Here is a 19,459-nt window from a genome sequence, read left to right as displayed (position 1 = left end):
ACTAAACTTATCACCATAAAACCTAAATATGTGAGAAAATAAATATTCTCAGTGTTCTTTTCTCTCTTCAGGCTGGATTCAGCCAGATGAAACCACAGAGCAGCCTCAGCTGAGCTGTCAATCAGCAGCTTATCTGTGGGCTGATGGGAGGTTTGAGGAGCTGTTAGAAACCACATGAGCTCGTCTGCTCAAACAGCTCGTCCTTGTTTGGCCTCGGCTGCATCAGAGCTCCACTTCTCCTCAGCTCCTCCAGAGGAAACACCATTGCACACAATGCTTTTCCTCCCAGCTGCTGCTCTCTGCTGTCTGTGTTCAGGTGAGTGTTTCCAGCCAATCAGGAGCCAGAAAACTCCACCTGGAACAAAGGAGGTCACACTGACCTGCACCTGTCTGTCTGTGTCTCCACAGCGCTGGTTGCCATGGCAGCAGAGCTGATTCAGGACGATTTAACATTGACCAGGAGAGTCGGGGACACAGTCTCCTTCAGCTGTGGAGGAGCTGATCAGTGTGACACTAACTATGTATATTGGTACCAGAAGAAAGACACAGAAACATTCAAAGTGATTCTGGATATTCATAGACGTAATTGTGCAGTAGATTCAAGCTACAATCATCCTCAGAAAGATGATTTCTCAGCTGTGAGCAGAGCTCATGGCTGTGAGTTAAAGATTAACAAAATCAAATCAGATCATTCAGCCTCCTACTACTGCTCCTGTGGTTTAATCACAGTGAGAAATGATCCCTGCAGCCTGAACAAAAACCAACTGATGTCAATAAAGTGTGTGACAGGAAGTAAACAGTAAACCAGAGAGCAGGTTCACATGTTTCACTCCACCTCAGTTTGAGTCACAAACACTCTTAGTTTAGTGAGTTTCTTATTCATTTCTATCAGTTTAAAATTAAATAATGTAAATTTGCATCATTTTACTAATGTCTGAACATCAGTCAGACTGTTTAAACATAACTGTGTATTTCAGCAAAAATATCATTGACCATCATGAATTTTATTATTTCAACCAAATATAGTAAAGGAAGATAATTCTCCTGTTTTGATCCTCAGCTGGAATGACTCCAGTTCATCCTCATGTTTTCCAAGTCAGGCTCTCAGAGAGGAAACACTTATATCAGCTGAGATTTGGTGAAGAGCAGGGAGACACCAATATTCCACCACAGAACAAACACAGAGGAACAGAAAAGCACTGACACACAACAAGCATGTCTATGAAATATGGGAAGATGAAGAACCTGAGAGAATCCACACAGGCTCAGGGAGAACATGCAAACATCAAACAGCAGGACCTGGAACTGAACCTGGGTTTTCTAGTTGAGAGGAAAGAGCACTAACCCGTTTTGGCCCACTGGCAACAATTGTTGCCAAAGTGTATCACTGTTGTTTTTGACTCACAATAAAACATCTCAAAGGTACTAATGCAACTTTTCCCACTTAAATGCGAGTAGACCACTCAGACAAAGGTTTTCATTTAAAAAAAAAAAAACATTTCCAAGTGCTTCCTGTCACATGACATCATCTGCTTCCTGCTCCTTCCGGCTGAAGACATGGCAGATGCAAATCTTTCTGGAAATAGGTAATTTTCAAACATTTCTTATGATTTTCCAACAACCATATTTATAATTATTTAATCGTTCGAGTCTCTAGAGTAACCCTCCACCCAAAAATTGTACCTAGGTTGAATATTTTTTTGTTCATAGGCTTATTTTTATGAGCGGCAACAAAAGTTGCCAGTGGGCACATAGCTTGTCACTAACTAAAGGAAAACACTGTATGCAGGATTGCTCCTAATTTACTTACTTAAAATTGTAGAATGATGTGCAATGTCTCATTTTAATCCTCTTTGAATACCCTTCCTAGCTAAATAAGTTCACAGGTGTTCAAGGCCTGTGTGTTTAGGATTTTTATATGTTATCATACATCATTTTATTGCTAGCTAACATTAGTTTGTGCTCCACTGAAGTAAAAAAATGTTGATGTGCAGTGGGAGGTGCACTTCTCTTGACACACAAGTACTTTTCATAACCAATGCTCCCCCCCCCCCCACCCCTGGGGGTAGGATGGATGTTATTTAGCAATATCACAGTCGAGTTTGTGATGTTTGTCTAGAGGTCATTATCGCTACTGCTCTTCAGTCGACAGGAGCAACAGTGATGATATCCAGACCAACATCAAAAACTAAATTGTGATATTGATTTTACAGAATATTCTACATATGATGCTGTAGAAAGGATGACATTGACGAGTCATCAATAAAATCATATGTATAAAAGAAAATGGCACATTCTTACATCTGTCATGCCTGCTTTGTCATTCATTTAGGTCGTGGAAAAGTGGGCAGGATGATCTCCTCTGCTTCCAGAGGCTGATAGCCCAGATCCTCCTCCATGGAACAAAACCATTTAGGCAGGGCAGAAGATCTTCAAAGGCATTGCTGATGACTGGTTTGATAGTTTCAACCACTGGGCCTTCAACAGCAGCAGGTGCAACTAGTGATAGGCAAACGAGGCCTCATGAACCACTGTCCGTACTGTCTGAAGCCACTAGATGGTGCTGTCTGTTCAAGAAATGAGTGAAAGCACACTTCATTGTCAGTCCTTCAGCCTCCACTTTAAAACCAAGAGACTCCTGGCCTCAGAAAATGGGAACCACGGAAAGTAGTTCAGGAGGCCTGATTTACCCATCACTAGGTAGAAACGATGCAAGAACTGTGGCGGCGCACATCATGAGCACGTGGAAAGTATGATGTTCCACCACATGTGGCATTCTTCAAGAAGTACCACAATGAGTAGAACATGTATGAAAGATGATGGAATGTATGGCAAGAAATGTTATGTAGCCTATGTGTTTTTAGAGGTTCTAAGAAAAAAATGTTTGCTGAGGTTTTGAGTATATAAAAAAAAAATGAGAATAAGAAAACATTTCAAATTGTTTGTTGTTTTGAATTTTATGCAGGGAGAACCTGAGGCTCCATCTTTTGTTGTTGTTTATTCTATGTTATTATTTTGCTATTATTGTCATTCCTGTATTATCGGTAACATTTGACCTAGTGACAAGGTATGTGCCCACTGGCAATTTATGACTGGCAACAATTGTTAAATGCTAATTTTTTCCTAAAAAAGTACAAAATGGAAATAATAAATACAGAACATGATTCAACTGGACTCAACTGATAAAATGATATGCCTTATACCTCTGAAAAAAATTTGGGCACAAATGGGCTAAAGACAAGACCATATATACAACAAAATACCTGAAACAACAACACATGAAATCCTCCATCATCAGAAAGTCATTTAGAAAAACATCCTGAGAAAACCTTGACTTTTATTTTGTAAGCTCCAGTCTTCTCATTAAATTTAACTGTTGATCCTCTAAAAGTCTCGTTAACTTTCACATCAGCAGGTTGAAACTTCAGCTGACAGTTTTTGCTCCAGAAGTAAAGTCTTCATGCAGTTATCATGAAAAATTCCGTCTGTTTTAGACGCTACTTTCTGAGTTCATGTTCAGTCAGACTCAGAGAAGAGTTCTGATCTGGAAAACTGAAGCAAAGATGTTTGAACTAAAACACTCTGTTCAATAGAAGTGGACACAGAATCACAGAGCCACAGCAGATGTACAGCTGTGTTTTTCAGAACAAGATACGTAATCAATACTGTGAAAACTGGGACCAAGCAGAATCACTTCAGTTCTATCAGGAGATGGAATCAGAGCAGCACAACAAGGAAGTGATGAAGACTTCAGCTTCACAATGAGAAAACCTGCTGATTCAGGCTTCAGTCTTTCTATGGAGAATCTTCATGTTCTGCCTGAACCTGGGAAGGTTTTCATGGATTCTTCACACTTTTCCAATAAAACTCAAATCAAATCAGATCAAATCAAACTTTATTTCTATTGAACTTTTCATATAAAAAAGCAAAAGCGCTAAATAAGAACGTTAAGACATTTAAAAACAAATAAGAGAACCTTATAATCCATCCTGAAGCAGACAGGAAGACAAGAATACATTTTATTTCAAAGCGCCTTTCAGGGAACTCAAGGACACTTTACAAGATTAAAACAACAATGATAAGAACAATAATAATAATAAATAAAATAAAATCATAGGTGGCAACACAGCAAATAATGACGATAAGGAGTTGAGAATAGTAGGAGAAAACTAAGTGGAGGATGCAGATCTGAACAGATGGGGTTTAAGTCTGGACTTGAAGAGGGACAGAGAGTTCAGATTACGGAGGTCCGGGGGGAGAGAGTTCCAGAGCTGGGGGGCAGAGCGGCTGAAGGCCCTGCTCCCCATGGTGCTGAGGCGAGCAGGGGGCACAGTGAGGTGGATGGAGGAGGAGGATCTGAGGGAGCGAGCTGGAGTGGAGATGTGGAGGAGGTCACACAGATATGGGGGGGGCGAGGTTGTTGATGGCCTTAAAAGTGTACAGAAGAATTTTGAAATGAATCCTGTGCTTGACCGGGAGCCAGTGCAGCGCTGGAGAATGGGGGTGATGTGGTGGTGAGAAGGGGTCTTTGAGATGATTCGAGCAGCTGAATTCTGGACCAGTTGAAGTTTATAGAGTGATTTCTGTGGGAGGCCGAAGAGGAGAGCATTACAATAATCGATACGGGAGGTTACAAGGCTGTGGACAAGGTTGGAGGCTGCCTGAGGAGTGAGGGAGGGACGGAGGTGATTGATATTGTGAAGGTGAAAGTAAGCGGACCGAGTAATGCAATTAATGTGGGACTGGAAAGAAAGAGTGCTGTCGAGGATGACACCCAGACTCTTGACCTGAGGGGAGGGGGAGACCGAGGAGCTGTCAATGGGGAGGGAAAGACTGTCAACTTTAGCAAGTGTGGATTTAGTGCCAACCAGGAGGATTTCAGTTTTATTGCTGTTTAATTGGAGGAAATTTGCAGTGAACCAAGATTTAATGTCAGAGAGGCAGGAGATGAGGGAGGGGGGTGGGAGCGTGGAATGGGGCTTGCAAGAGAGGTAGAGCTGGGTGTCGTCCGCAAAGCAGTGGAATTGAATGCTGAGTTTGTGGAAAATATGGCCAAGGGGGAGGAGGTAAATGATGAAGAGGAGGGGCCCCAGGACTGAGCCCTGGGGGACACCTGTGGTGACTGGGGAGGGGTCTGATTTAAATGACTGAAGCTGAATGAACTGAGTGCGGCCTTTGAGATATGAGTGAAACCAGCTGAGGGGTGTGTGGGTGATGCCGATGGAGGAGAGTCTATGGAGGAGGATGGGGTGTGAGATGGTGTCAAAGGCCGCACTCAGATGGAGGAGGATGAGGATGGAAAGAGAACCAGAATCAGCTGCCACGAGGAGATCATTGGTGATTTTAAGGAGTGCTGTTTCTGTGCTGTGGCGGGGGCGAAATCCAGATTGAAAGGGCTCGTAAAGATTATTGAGGGAAAGGTGAGAATGGAGTTGACTGGCGACTACTTTCTCCAGAGTTTTAGAAATGAAAGGTAAGTGAGAAATAGGGCGGAGGTTATTAAAATTGTTGGGATCTCAACCAAATTTCTTTAGCATGGGGGTAACAGATGCTGTTTTAAATGAAGAAGGAACAATACCAGAGGACAGTGAGGAATGGATGATGGTGCATATGAGAGGGAGAAGAGAGGGGAGGCAGGATTTGACCAGGGATGTGGGGAGGGGATCAAGCTGGCAGGTGGAGGGCTTTGATTTTAGGATGATATCAGCAATTTCAGGAGGACTGGGGAGGTGAAAACTGGAAAAGTAGTGAGAGTGGAGAAGAGGGGGTGATGGGGAGGAAGATGGTCCGATCGAGCAAAGATTCTGATGGATATTGCTGATCTTGCGATTGAAAAATTGCATTATAGAGTTACAGGAGTCAGTAGAATAGAGATGGGGTGGGAGGGAGTTTGATGGTTGGGTAATTTTGTGAAACAGAGAGAAGAGTGTCTTTGAGTTTCCATCGTTAGCGATGATGAGGCTGGAGTAATAGCTGGTTTTGGCTTGAGTTATGGAGTCCTTGTATAGAAGAAGGTGAAAAACTGGTGTAATGTGGCCCCGCCCCCTGGTCGTCAGTACATGCGTGGCTGAGTTTTGTAATAATTGGAGGTTTGAAATCCTCTTTTGCTGAGACCAGAGAGCAAGGCATTACAGTAATCTAACCGACAGGAGGTAAAAGCTGCATGAGCACCTCCGCTCTATTGGCCCTGAGTCATCAGGAGACACGATGATGCACAGCTGAGTGTCGTCAGCGTAACCATGGAAACTGATGACGTCCCCAAGAGGAAGCATGCTGAGGTTAAGAAGAAAGAGATCTCAAATTGAGCCTTGGGGAACCCCCCACCTAATTTCATGGGTTCCTGAGGAACAAGTATCCATACTGACATAAAAACATGGATCTGTGATTTAAGAACCAAACCAGTTAAGAACAGTACCAGAGAGGACCACCAGGTGACTCAGTCTATTTATTAAAATGTGATGGTCGACTGTGTGGAAAGAAATAACTCCAAAAAAGTTGTGGCACTATTTATAATGTCATTAAAACTGAATATTATTTGAATCATTATATTCTGCAATCAGTATTTCCAGGTCAGGTCAAGGATGCTGGAGCAGATCTATGAATGAATTAAATGGCAGCAACACATCTTGAAATGTCTGAACAGATGAAATATTTATTTCACTTCTGTTATAAATATCACACAATATCAGAAAGTTACAAATTGCAGCAGGAACATGATGATGATGCTGTCAAAAGATCAAGTCTTACTAAAGTACTCACAGACAGTTCTCTGAATTATTGTGAACAAAAGGTATTTTGTATTTGTTGCTTTATTACAGTGTGAAGAAAGAAAATCTCCAGCTTCTGGTGGAGTTCAGACTAAACTCAATTATTTCATGAATTTTATCTTCTGGCTACCAAGAGAGTAAAAAAAGTTTCTTTTCAGTCCAACAGTCAGTATTTTAGTCCAGATCTGCTCCATGTGGACTAAAGCTGTGAACTGACCAAGAGACAGACATGATCATCAGAGCTGAGCTGCTGGATCAAAGAAAACAGAGACAGATGTGTTGATATGAAATCAGAGAAACTCTTCATGGAGCAGAAATATGACACAGTCTCATCAGCTCAGCTCACATTCAGCTGCAGGAGGGTTTTTGTTTCACTCTTTCTCACTGTGGGAGAAAAGATCTTTGGCTCTGGGACTAAACTGTATGTAACAGGTAAGAACAAACATTTAAAACATATTCATTGTTTTATTTGCAGACCTGGAACATTTGTGTCATTTCAGTGCATTTCAAGGTAATTTATTTATCCAGCAGGAGATAATTCATCGTAAACTCAGATACTTTGGAAAGTTGATACTTCCTGACTGACAAGCTGATGTTTCATTGAAAATATAATCAATAGTTTAACTTTCAATGTAAATTTTCTGTGACAATATGAGTTTAATTGTTATAAATCAAAACAGATATTTTTTGTAATTTGAAACAACAAAACTGATCATTCACTGATCCACAAAAACAACAAAAAGTGAAATACACTGATGATAATTTAATGTTGCCATCATGGAAAACACAAATATTTGTGTTGTAGTTAATCTGTCAAATACATAAAAAAGTCTGATGTCAACATAACCACACATTAAAACAAAAAAAGGTGATATTTCACTTTTTAATTGTGTCCAGAGAGTTTAGCTTCGTTTACATGAAATGATGGATATTTCAAAATAAAATTGGAGATTCCTGAAATTCTTTTTGCTGGACGTTGTTTTTAATCTCAACCAAAATTCTGAAAAATAAAAATGGAATGATTAAATGCAATTTAATGAAAAACTTCTTCACACTGAGTCTTGTGTCACTACTGAAGGTGGATGTAAACGTTTTGATGAAAACTGGATTTACTTTTGTGACACTGAGTTCTGCTGAAGGGCCTGTCAGTTTAATTTAGAAGTAGTGCTGTCAGTTTTAAGCATTTGATCGCAATTAATCGTGATTAATTCATGGAGAGCTGTCAACAATTAACTTTTTTTTAAGTTGAGATTAATCGCAATGAAGAATCTAATCCTGATAAATCAGTCTCAACGTCAGGAAAAAGACATTTATCCTCTAGTTCTTTTCTTTGACCCAATTGGCAGACCTCACGATTAATCGCGATTAATCCATTGACAGCACTATTCAGAGGCTTAAAAATATTGTTATAATTCCTGAACAAGTTTAAACATAAAATGAAAAGCTTGGTATCACTTCATGTTGTATTAGACTGAACTAATCAGCTTCACACAAAACAGAACAAAAACATTTTTAACAACACCCAGATCCTTCCTGAAATTATTGTCATTGCGAGACTAAATGTCATTAATGTAACAGATTGTGATATAAAACAACAAGATGAATAAAATAAAGAATCTGACACTGTGTGATGAACTGCTGACCTGTACAGGCCGCACTCTGTCCTCACGCATAAGTTATGAATGAATGAATCAACGCTGTTGTTCTCCATCTTCATCCATCAGTGTGACGACAAAACACTGAACAGGTCACTTTTTAATACATCTGTTTGAGACTTATCTCCTTTGAATAAAGCATTCAAATTGATATATATGTGGTAAATGTGCTCCACATATAATTCAATGTCAGAACTTCTGGTAAAGACAAAACATTAATTATGTCATGGAGAAAGTATTAGTTGTTTCCAAATGACTTTTTAAAGTGTGTGTGTGCTGCTTGTTGCTGCTGTCTGATTCCAGAGCAGCAGGTAGTGAAGCCCGTGGTGAGCGTGTACCCAGCAGCCTCCAGAGATCCCCTGAAGAACCACCTGCTGTGTGTGGCCTCAGCCATGTTCCCTCCTGAGGTCCAGTTCTCCTGGAAAAGACTGAAGCAGAACGGCGGCCTGGAGGAGCTGAACTCCAGAGAGGGAGAGCAGCTGGAGCTCAGAGAGTCGGGACGCTCCACCGCCATCTTGGTGCTCGGTCAGCATGATCCTGAAACACAATATTACTGCTCCGTGAAGCATGAGGAAGGTACAGTCTGGAATAGCGGGGGGAAAAAGGTTTGATGACTTTAGCTGTGATTCACTGTCATTATTTAGAGCACTGACATGTTGACCTTTGTCCATTTCAGTCATAGAGGTCACTGCCTCTCCATCTACTGCTCCCTCTACTCCTCCTCCTCCTCCTCCTCCTCCTCCTCCTCCAGCCGTCCCTCCACCACTCTGGTCCAGAGAGAGGCTGCTCTGCCTGCAGTACACAGTGCTGATAGTGAAGAGTGTGGTCTACTGCTTTGGACTCTCTCTGATGATGATCCTCAGAAACAAAGGACCGTCCACCAGCTCCACACATGCTGACTGACCTCCAAGAGCTTTGACGTCTCACTCACACCTGCTGGAAAACTCAAACATGTTTTCTGTCATCAACTATAAAGAACAACAAAGATTATTTTGAAACAATCTTCCTCCTGAACACATGTAGAAAACACAGAGAAGAAGAACAGAAAGAGGAACTTCAGTTCAGTCAGTATTTTAAACAAAGAAACTAATACTTGACGAAAACAAAAAAAAAGTTTTTTCTGAAAAGGTTTGTAAAAGATTTCAGTTTGTAGTGATGAATTTAAAATATGTGAATCTCCACATTTCTTTCAAAAATATGTAGTTTCTTTCACTGACTGTATTTTAGTTCTTAATTATCAAAAATGTTCATGGTTGGCTATATTGGAAAAAAAAAAACACATTTTACACAGTTCAAAGATTTTGACATTTCAAGTAAAATTATGTTGAACCATTTATTCTATTGATATATCAGTTTATTCAATTATATTTCTCTGCTTTTCTTTTTCATGATATTGTTTCTCAGTGTTAAACTTTCTTTACATTTCCTCAGTGTTACTTTCAGAATAAAATGTCACATAATGTTGTTTTGTTGTGTTTTCTCTTCAGTCTGACATGTTGAGCGCTAACAGGAAGTGTTTCACTCTTCATCAGGATAGTTTCTTGTGAAGTGAACAGTGAATGGGAGTTTTGATGATCTTCAGTCTCTTCCTCATGAAACACAGAGCTGTTCAATCTACTAAACTCAAATGACATTGATACTGATGGATTGAACTGAATTCAATCAGCTCCAAATATTTCCCACAGTGCAACAGTAACAGTATTCAGGGTCTCAGCTCACCTGTGTGTGGGTGGAGGTCTCATCAGAAACATGTTGAGAGGAAATCAAACCACAGAGAAGACAGACAGACAGGAGTGGCGTTCATGACGGAGCAGCAGCAGATGTGAATTTGTTCTCTGTGGTTATTAGAAGAGAAAAAACAAGCTGGTGAGAGCTCATCACACTTCCTCCACTGCAGCAGAGCAGTTCTGTGGCTTTCTGCTCTGCAGCCTCCACACTGTGACCTTTGACTTTCTCTTTATTAACATGACAGCGACAAGTGGAAACTCTGTTCTTCCTCTGTGAGAGAAAAAGTCTCCATTTGTGAACTCCAGCAATAAATGATGGAGTCAAAGGAGGAACAATGATCCAGCCTGCAGTCTGCTGCTGAGGGTCCATGTTGGAGTCACATCAGAACAGACTCCATAGAAGTTAGAAACACTTTCATACTGAATGCTTTAGAGCACAAACATCCATGTTGAAGGTCACATGTTGATTTATCAGAAGAGTTAAAATGCAAAGTTAAATCACACATAATTCCACTAAATTGCAGCCATGTTCAGGAGTTTCCTGTAAAATGATTCATGACTACAAACAAAGCAGGTTTGACACTAAGATGACTCAAGGTTATTGTTACACTTCGATCCTCTGTAACAGGGTCTGCACAGGGCCGCTGCAAGTCATTGAGGGGCACGAAACACAACTGCATTGTGGCGCCCCCTGGTGTCAGTTTGAGTGAATGCCACTAACTTCAGGCCCCACAGAGACACACGTCTGCATTTCCTGGAAGCAAAATCAGCTGTCAGGTCACTGTAGGACAGCTTCTGAGCCACGTCCATGTTGATGCTGATGACAGCCAAACCACTTCAACGTTCCTGACCCACTGATGAACGCAAACATGTTGTAATGAGCCTGAGTTTTGAAAAGCTTCGCTCAGCAGAGGCAACAGTAACAGGAAGAGTTAGAGCGATCTGAAGAGCAATCCAGAGATGTGGATACACCTCTTGCTGATGGTTGCTCATCTACATCTGCTTCCTGGTCTTGTGTTCCTCCTTGGACAAACTTCAGCATCGACCCTGCATTAATGTAGGAATGCAAGAAGACACATACAGCACTCAAACTTCAAGGATTTGAGGCTGAAATACTGTCTACAATTTTAAATCCACAAGATAAAAATATTGGATGCATTCATTTCATATCTATGCATCAATAACTTGTGCACAGCATTATGCCAACATATTTGTCATCATATTTTGACATCATTTGGACACTAATAGTTCAACACACCTACATGTGATTAAAATAAAAGGATTCCACCTCACCTGAAGAGTGCAATAATAAAATTAAAGTCTCATCACCACATGCTACCTTTGTGCCTCCACATGCACTCGATTGTCAACAATTATAAAACTTTAAAAGGCTCCATATGAATGGTGTGTAAGTTTCTGTTTCCTCAGAGTTGTTACCATGAGTTGTTTTAAATTATCCTGCATCATCAATTTATTTATTTGTGAAAGTATTTTTATAACACAGTGAATCAGCAACATTTTGAAAGAGGATTGATCAAAGCCATTCGCTCATTCTTTCTGTATCATATCTTACAGCTACAGCACCAACTGCTTTTAGTTGCTGGGTAATTCTGGCGATATTTCAACAAAACCATCTGAAGTATAGTGTGCTGACAACATGCCTCTTACTATGCTTGCACAAGAATCTTTTTAGTTTTACAGAGTTTATTACCATGAGGTCTATTGCCAAGAAGCATGAAAAATGGCTTTAAAAGAGGTTAAATGTCTAAAACAGCTGAAATTTCAAAATTGTCAACAAAAAAGTTTGAAAAGAGAAACAGAACTGTTAAAATCAGGTCCAAAAAATAGGTTGAATGTAATAAAATGTTCACTCTTCTGAATTTAAACTTCATAAATGCTTTAACAAATATAGCTGTATGAGCATCAAAACTATATATGAAACTTCATGAGCTGCTTTCACCTTATTTTAAAGGTTGAATTTGCTTTGAGGCTCCAGACCAACTTCACTTGGTGAAAAGTCACAAAAACAAAACTTTTGGTCTTCAAGGTTGCAGAGTTCTGCTCTATAACACAGCACAGCATGCAATATTGTTTTTTAAGGCTAAATTCTTGTGTCACTCCTCCTGTCGTCCACCAGGAGGCAGCAAAACCACAATATTCGAATCATTCAAGCTCTCTGGGGTGTTTCTACTGACAGGAGCTCCTGCTGGGGATGGTGGAGAGTCTTGAGTCGGGGTCAGAGGTGAAGGCTGCTGTTGGAGCCCTGGAGGTCTCTGTTACTGATTAGAGTTCTCTTCTTTTTAATTATTTCACTTTTTTTATTTCAACACGTCACTGTCACTTTTCCATCTCATCTTGAAACTTTTTTTTTTCTTTTGCTACCAAATTGACACCTGCAAGTGTAGTTTGTTTGGTTCTGTACATCTAACAGCCTAAAACGAGCCACTGGTGATGTGAGGTTTAAAAAGAGGAGAACAGTAATCACTGAAATTAACTGAAAGATGAACATTAATGGTTCAGTTCAGTTCACCGTTCAGGAGGATTAGAATGTAATTCCTTCTGCTTTCTTCTTTGTGAAACTTTTCAAAGTAAAAGTTTTCTGGGTTGTCGTTGCATTTTCAATTTCTCAAGATCCACTCATTATTTCTGATGAAGATATGGAGTGAAACAGACTTTCAGTTATTGTTCACATATTTCCCTTCCCTAACCCTGAGTTATGTCGACATTTACTGTTTCTATTACTATTTTACTGTTTTCTGTTCTATTTATTAAAATGGAAAATTACAGCTTGTGAACTCATAATCTTGCTCGTCTAATCAGACACACACTAATGTTCATGCAAGGACTTCTGAGTATCTCTGTGCAGAAAGACAAATCCTGATCAGGCAGAGCGGCTGTGCTGGAACAACGGGAGGAACACCGTTTCCACATCAGTGTGGAAGAAGCAGAGGTTCAACCAGCCCAGACCAGCTCCAGTGAGGAGTGAGCCAGAAGAATGAAGAAGTCCCCCCGCCTGTGAGCGGAAGACTTGATAAAAACACACACATTAGATTAGACTTCGCCTTTTCGCTCTGACTCTGTCGGTGAGGGCTGCTTGAGGACAGACTAGGGACACAGAGGACCAGAATTCTGTCTGGAGGCTTCGCACAAATAGATTGGAATCAGCTTTGGGAATCTGCATTGGGGCTCTTTATTTCTGCACTCTATTTGGGATCCAAGAAAGAATCTGTAAGGTTGGAGGAGCAGTCAGAGGGGAGCCCGGCCCGGAGGAAAACTCCATCCTCAACAGTTAAGATAGATGCATTAGAAACACATCAGAGAATCTGAGACATTGCTGAAGCTACTGCACAATTTATGATAATTATATACAAAATATAGGTATTCTGTATAAATAAAAATATTTGTTACTTTTCTGACAAACATATAGTCTATCAATCCAGCAAAAAAAATGTATCAAATATTAAAAATGATGAAAGTACAGTTTTGGGTTATGACCCTGGAAATAGGCAGTAAATGTGGTCACTAACTTTGTTGGAAGATCTTTTAGAGTCTCCAGATTCCTTGAGGAGGGCGGTGTGTGACAGTTGATACTGAACCATAAAGTCGTCCAGTCTGCTGGTTTTTCTGGACTTTAACTCAACATGTTTCATGTCCATCAGCTCTTCTGCAGGATACTTTCTCTTTCATCGTCCTCTCTTATGTTCTGCTGCAAAATGAAATATAAATAATTAGTAATGACAAATAATGAATAAACGTGTCAAAAAGTATTAATAATGTTAATATTTTTCAAACTCTAATTTACTTTCAAATGATATCAGACGTTAATTACTTGTTTTTTACAAATTTGCCAGAAGATTACAATGACTGTTGTGTTGGGTTTCTACTTTCTCTGATGCCTTCCATGGTCTGATTGGCATTGAAGAAAAAAACAAAAACAATCCATCACATCTTCTTAGTTAAACAAATCAAACAAAAATCTTCAAATATTTTTATGTTACAGACACCAAAAAATCTGACTTCACAATAGATTCACTTATAGAGGCATTACATAGAAAATATGTGTAAAGTTTTTTTTTCTTGAATCATCTTCAGAAATATACTGTTACTGGCTGTCAACACATAAAGCACCTGTTCAACAAAAATATAGAAATGTTTCAGAGCATAACTCCACTCCACAGTGCTGCTGATGGCAGAAAGGATTTTCTCAGGTCCTCCATGAGGCCTTGGCTGTGGTCCTGGTTGAACTTCATCCTGGTCTGTGGAAGCTGTGGAAATGAGCTCATCGTGTTCATGGAAATTTATTTATTTTTTCTCCAGATATATTTTACTGGAAATACAACATTTAAAGTGAATCCAAATTAAATTTCATGATCAGACAATAATTCCAACATCTGTCTCAGCAGGACTGGAAAACTAAACATGTTGTATTGAGGCAAATAAAGAGAGAGAGGAAACAGTCCAAGTCCCCTCATGAACTCACTTGGATTATTGATTATATTATTTCTGATTTTGCACTTCAGTTTACTTGGTGTTAAACATTCAGTAAATGATTAATCAGAAATTGCCTGAAAATATTTCAGATACACACAAGCTGTGTGTGTGTGTGTGTGTGTGTGTGTGTGTGTGTGTGTGTGTGTGTGTGTGTGTGTGTGTGTGTGTGTGTGTGTGTGTGTGTGTGTGTGTGTGTGTTCTCGTATTTCTATCCTTGTTGGGGCCAAATGTCCCCACAAGGATAGCAAAACGTGGAACGACGTGCCTTGTGGGGACCTTTTTCCGGTCCTAAGTAGGAGAAACAGTGTTTTCTTGACCATGTTGTTGTTACTGAAAAAAGTAAAAGTGCAAAAACATTTCTTTAGGGTTAGGCTTTGTTGTGGTGTGGGTTAGGGTTAGGGTAAGGGTCAGGGTTAGGGGCTAGACATGAATGGGAGTCAATGGACGGTCCCCACAAGGATAGAAATACAAGACTGTGTGTGTGTGTGTGTGAACATGTGTGGTTATTTTTCTTACTTCAACTGAAAAATAACATTTATGACACGAAACTTATTAAACCCTAAAACCTAAATATGTGAGAAAATAAATATTCTCAGTGTTTTTTTCTCTCTTCAGGCTGGATTCAGCCAGATGAAACCACAGAGCAGCCTCAGCTGAGCTGTCAATCAGCAGCTTATCTGTGGGCTGATGGGAGGTTTGAGGAGCTGTTAGAAACCACATGAGCTCGTCTGCTCAAACAGCTCGTCCTTGTTTGGCCTCGGCTGCATCAGAGCTCCACTTCTCCTCAGCTCCTCCAGAGGAAACACCACTGCACACAATGCTTTTCCTCCCAGCTGCTGCTCTCTGCTGTCTGTGTTCAGGTGAGTGTTTCCAGCCAATCAGGAGCCAGAAAACTCCACCTGGAACAAAGGAGGTCACACTGACCTGCACCTGTCTGTCTGTGTCTCCACAGCGCTGGTTGCCATGGCAGCAGAGATGATTCAGGACGACTTAACATTGACCAGGAGAGTCGGGGAAACAGTCTCCTTCAGCTGTAGAGCTGATCAGTGTAGCAGTAGCTATGTAGTCTGGTACCAGAAGAAAGACACAGAAACATTCAGAGTGATTCTGGATATTAATACTGATAATGGTGAAGTAGATTCAAGATACAATCATCCTCAGATAAAGGATTTCTCAGGTGTGAAAAAACAAAACGTCTATGAGTTAAAGATTAGCAGAATTAAATCAGCTCATTCAGCCTCCTACTACTGCTACTGTTGGAACTCCCACAGTGAGAAATGATCCCTGCAGCCTGAACAAAAATCAACTGATGTCAAATAAAGTGTGTGACAGGAAGTAAACAATAAACCAGAGAGCAGGTTCACATATTTCAGTCTGTGTGACAAACATTCTTAGTTTAGTGAGTTTCTTCTTTATTTTGATCAGTTTCCAATTAAATAATGTTAATGTGCATCGTTTTACTGATGTCTGAACATCAATCAGACTGGTTTGAACATAACTGTGTATCTCATCAATAATTTCTTTGAGCGTCATGAAATTTCTTACTTCATCCAAATACACAAAAGGAAGATAATTCTCCTGTTCTGATCCTCAGCTGGAATGACTCCAGTTCATCCTCATGTTTTCCAAGTCAGGCTCTCAGAGAGGAAACACTTATTTCAGCTGACATTTGGTGAAGAGCAGGGAGACACCAATATTCCACCACAGAACAAACACAGAGGAACAGAAATCCACTGACACACAACAAGCATGTCTGTGAAATAATGGAAAATTAAGAACCTGAGAGAATCCACACAGGCTCAGGGAGAACATGCAAACATCAAACAGAAGAACCTGGGTTCAGTTCTTCCAAATATTCACACACAACTCCAGTCACATAAAAAACAATGGCACTGTTTCAAATATTAATGAAAACAGAACATAATGACTCACGATATTCTGAAATGTTATTATCCTCATCAGGGTCAGAGGAGCTGGAGCAGATCCAACTAGGATTTAGTACTCAGAGAGCGCAGACCTCCGCAACAGGTCAAATCAGTCACCAAGCCGCGTCGCTTGTTGCACACCCCCTGTGTGGGGTGCGCGCTTTCAGCAGGACACCGAAGTCAAAGCTATAAGACAGTAGCAAATCACTTTTGTGATTGTCCACAGCTCGGTCAGTCACAGCAGAATATAAACAGCGGAACTTCTTCTTCTACGCTTGCAATTTAGAAAATTGCTGCCTGGGCGTCTTAAAAACCCTTGAAATTTCGTTGCACTTGTAACTTCGGTAACCTGTTGCGATGACAATAAATATGATCCTGATCCTGATCCTGATCCTGAAAAGTAGTCGCTGAAAGCGCACAAGCGTCTGGCTTGGTCTGCCGCGGCTTCCGTAGTTCAGGGTGCGCGCGCAGACGTGCACTGTAGCAGTATGAGAGAGCACTGTTTGGGCTCTTAAAATGTACTAAATGAGCTCGTTAAGAATTAATTATGGACGTTACGCGTTCAGGACTCTTGGATTACAGCGGACGAGCAGTATGAAGGAAAATGGGCACGTTTTGTGGACTTTATGGACCGTTTTAAGCTGACGGGACTTCGTGGTCCATTCAAGTGCAACTCAACTACTCTTAGTTGGCACAAGAATACACATCACTGTCGTTACTTTCTTGTCTATTAATTCCTGATTCTTGTTCCAGGTACCTCAGCAGCAATTTTGAAGTTGTTTCACTGCAGGATTTTCTTTTTGTCATGCTCTGCTCCTCTGCAGCCACAGTGGGATCTCTGTGGTCTTGTGTTTTGTTTAGTTTTGGTTTCAGGTGGGCGGTGCCAGGCTGTGTGCAGAAGCAGGGAGCTGGCTGCTGCTTGCAGATTTGTTTCACCTGTGGTGTCGGGGTGGAGATCACTGCCCTGATGAGGAGCAGCTCTATTTAAGCGGACTTGAGACTCGACTTTGACGCTGGACCGTAACATGACAACTTCTGTAAACCTGCACAGACAGCATTCCAAATAAATTCTGCTGTCCACTTGGGCTGGCCTCGAATTTCCGAATATTCGGTTGTTATGATGACATTTGGCGAATAATTTTGCAATCCCACTATTCGCCACCCCCTCAAACCCAGAGAAAAGTGAAGTAAATAAAGATGTTTCAGCACGTGACATTTCAACAAGCTGAACAAACACTGGATGGTGTAAAACTATTTACTATTTACACCATCAGTTGTAAAATATTCTTGGCTGTAAATAATGTACCTGAACATCATCGATGGTCCAAACACAGTACAGCAACATTGAACAGAAATTATAAAACACATTCAAAAGGTGCTGCAAAGGCGGCTAAAAACACACAACACATCATTTAGAAGCTTCAGAATTCCCCAATTGTTTGTTTTTCACAAATTAAGTTAACTATAGAGAAAACTGTCAGACCTCTTGGACCAAAAATTTTGTTTGGTGATTTTAAAAGGTTTCAATTAATCTTCCAGGAATTACACTGTATCACTGATGTGTACTGATAGTCTTAAGTAAAATATACTGTGAAAGTGAGTCTTTTTTTCTATGTACTGTTTCACAAATGTAACCCCCGGTTTAAATAAAGTTTTAGAATTGAAGAAAAAGGAAAGAGCTATTAATTTGAATAAATATTTTATTTAATTCATTGGCTTGAACCTTAAAAAACAATTTTTTATTTTTGCAATTTGAAGAATTTAAATAATTGATTAATATATTTTTTGGGGGTTATGATGCAACTTCCGTTTGAAAAAAGACGCTGAAACTCCGTGCTGCTTAACGAGCGAGGAGAGCTGCAGGATTGCGCAGCGAGAAAAGAAGAAAAAAAGCGTTAAAAGGGATAAAAACACACTTTGTGAAACGGGGATCGTTTCACATGCCTCTGGATCACCGGTTTTGGTGAGTTTGTGATGTTTTCTGTTGTGTTTAAGTCCTCATGATTGTGCATGCGTGCTGAGCAGAGACGCTGCAGCGCCATTTCTTTTCATTTTTTTACTTCAATTCATTATGATGCAACTTAAAGAACTGCTCAATTTAAGATTTGGTTTAAAAGACTTTATTTTGGGTACGGCCTGTCGTGCAGGCCAGGTTTTTTGTCCCGCCCGGGAGAACTTGGGAGCGTGGTGAAGCTGCAGATGATCTGTGCTGTGTGCACAGCAGCACCACGAGGAAGCGGCGCATGCACGTGGATGACGTCCGGAATGGCGAGCCTGCCCCAGGATTCAGCATCTACAAGGATTTAAACTGTCGTCTCTGTGCAACACCATTGCTTCATCAGTCCAACTCAGCTCGGTTGAGCTGAGCTTCTGCGGTAGGATCTGGAACGTTCTCTCACTCACTGAGTGAAGACTCAGACTGAGACAGCATTTAGACTCAGGATAAACTTGGAACTGTGAATTTGACACTGATCAATTTGATATTTCTTTTTGTATTGTGATGTCAATTGGTGACATATTTTGTGTTCTGTAAAGGAAGCAAAAGGGGAAAACTAAATTAACTTGAAAAGGAGGTGATTTATAAGATTCCATTTACTTGCAATACAAAGATCTAAAATAAGAGTTAACTCAAAGAAAATCGAATTAAGTAGGCATTATTTATTTCATTTGAGACAAAATAGAATAATTTATTTTGACCGGTCCAAAAATAGAAAAAAAGTAGGAATTAACATCGTTTCTATTAGAAACCAAATTAGAATTCAAGAATCTTCAAATAATACTGAGTTAAAACTTTGCTCATTCTTAAAAGGAAAAAAGACGTGTTTATTTCATGATTGTGTGATTGTTCATTTGTTTTGTGAAAGCTTAAGTAAAGTTGCCGGCTTTAGTCATCA

The 19,459-nt window shown here is 40.3% G+C and overlaps 1 protein-coding gene across 1 annotated transcript; it reads left to right on the top strand.

Moving 5' to 3' along the window:
- Positions 1 to 273: 273 nt before the first annotated feature.
- LOC115405694 (M1-specific T cell receptor beta chain-like) lies at positions 274 to 9,806 on the top strand. Its single transcript, XM_030115356.1, has 7 exons — positions 274 to 316; positions 409 to 717; positions 5,188 to 5,203; positions 6,421 to 6,431; positions 7,161 to 7,199; positions 8,726 to 8,998; positions 9,099 to 9,806. The coding sequence occupies exons 1-7, from the start codon at positions 274 to 276 to the stop codon at positions 9,323 to 9,325; spliced, it is 918 nt and encodes a 305-aa protein (XP_029971216.1). The 3' UTR covers positions 9,326 to 9,806.
- The last annotated feature ends 9,653 nt before the right edge of the window (positions 9,807 to 19,459 follow it).

The sequence above is a fragment of the Salarias fasciatus genome, chromosome 18 (genome assembly GCF_902148845.1).
Source record: "Salarias fasciatus chromosome 18, fSalaFa1.1, whole genome shotgun sequence".
Classification (NCBI taxonomy): domain Eukaryota; kingdom Metazoa; phylum Chordata; class Actinopteri; order Blenniiformes; family Blenniidae; genus Salarias; species Salarias fasciatus.
Note: the sequence above shows the minus strand (reverse complement) of the source record. Positions and strands in the feature narration are given on the sequence as shown.

Excerpts from the sequence above, each read along its gene's own strand:
- LOC115405694 (XM_030115356.1), top strand. The coding sequence starts at position 274 with ATGCTTTTCCTCCCAGCTGCTGCTCTCTGCTGTCTGTGTTCAG. Across the intron at positions 317-408 it reads TCTCTGCTGTCTGTGTTCAG|CGCTGGTTGCCATGGCAGCA; the intron begins GTGAGTGTTTCC and ends GTGTCTCCACAG. Across the intron at positions 7,200-8,725 it reads GACTAAACTGTATGTAACAG|AGCAGCAGGTAGTGAAGCCC; the intron begins GTAAGAACAAAC and ends GTCTGATTCCAG.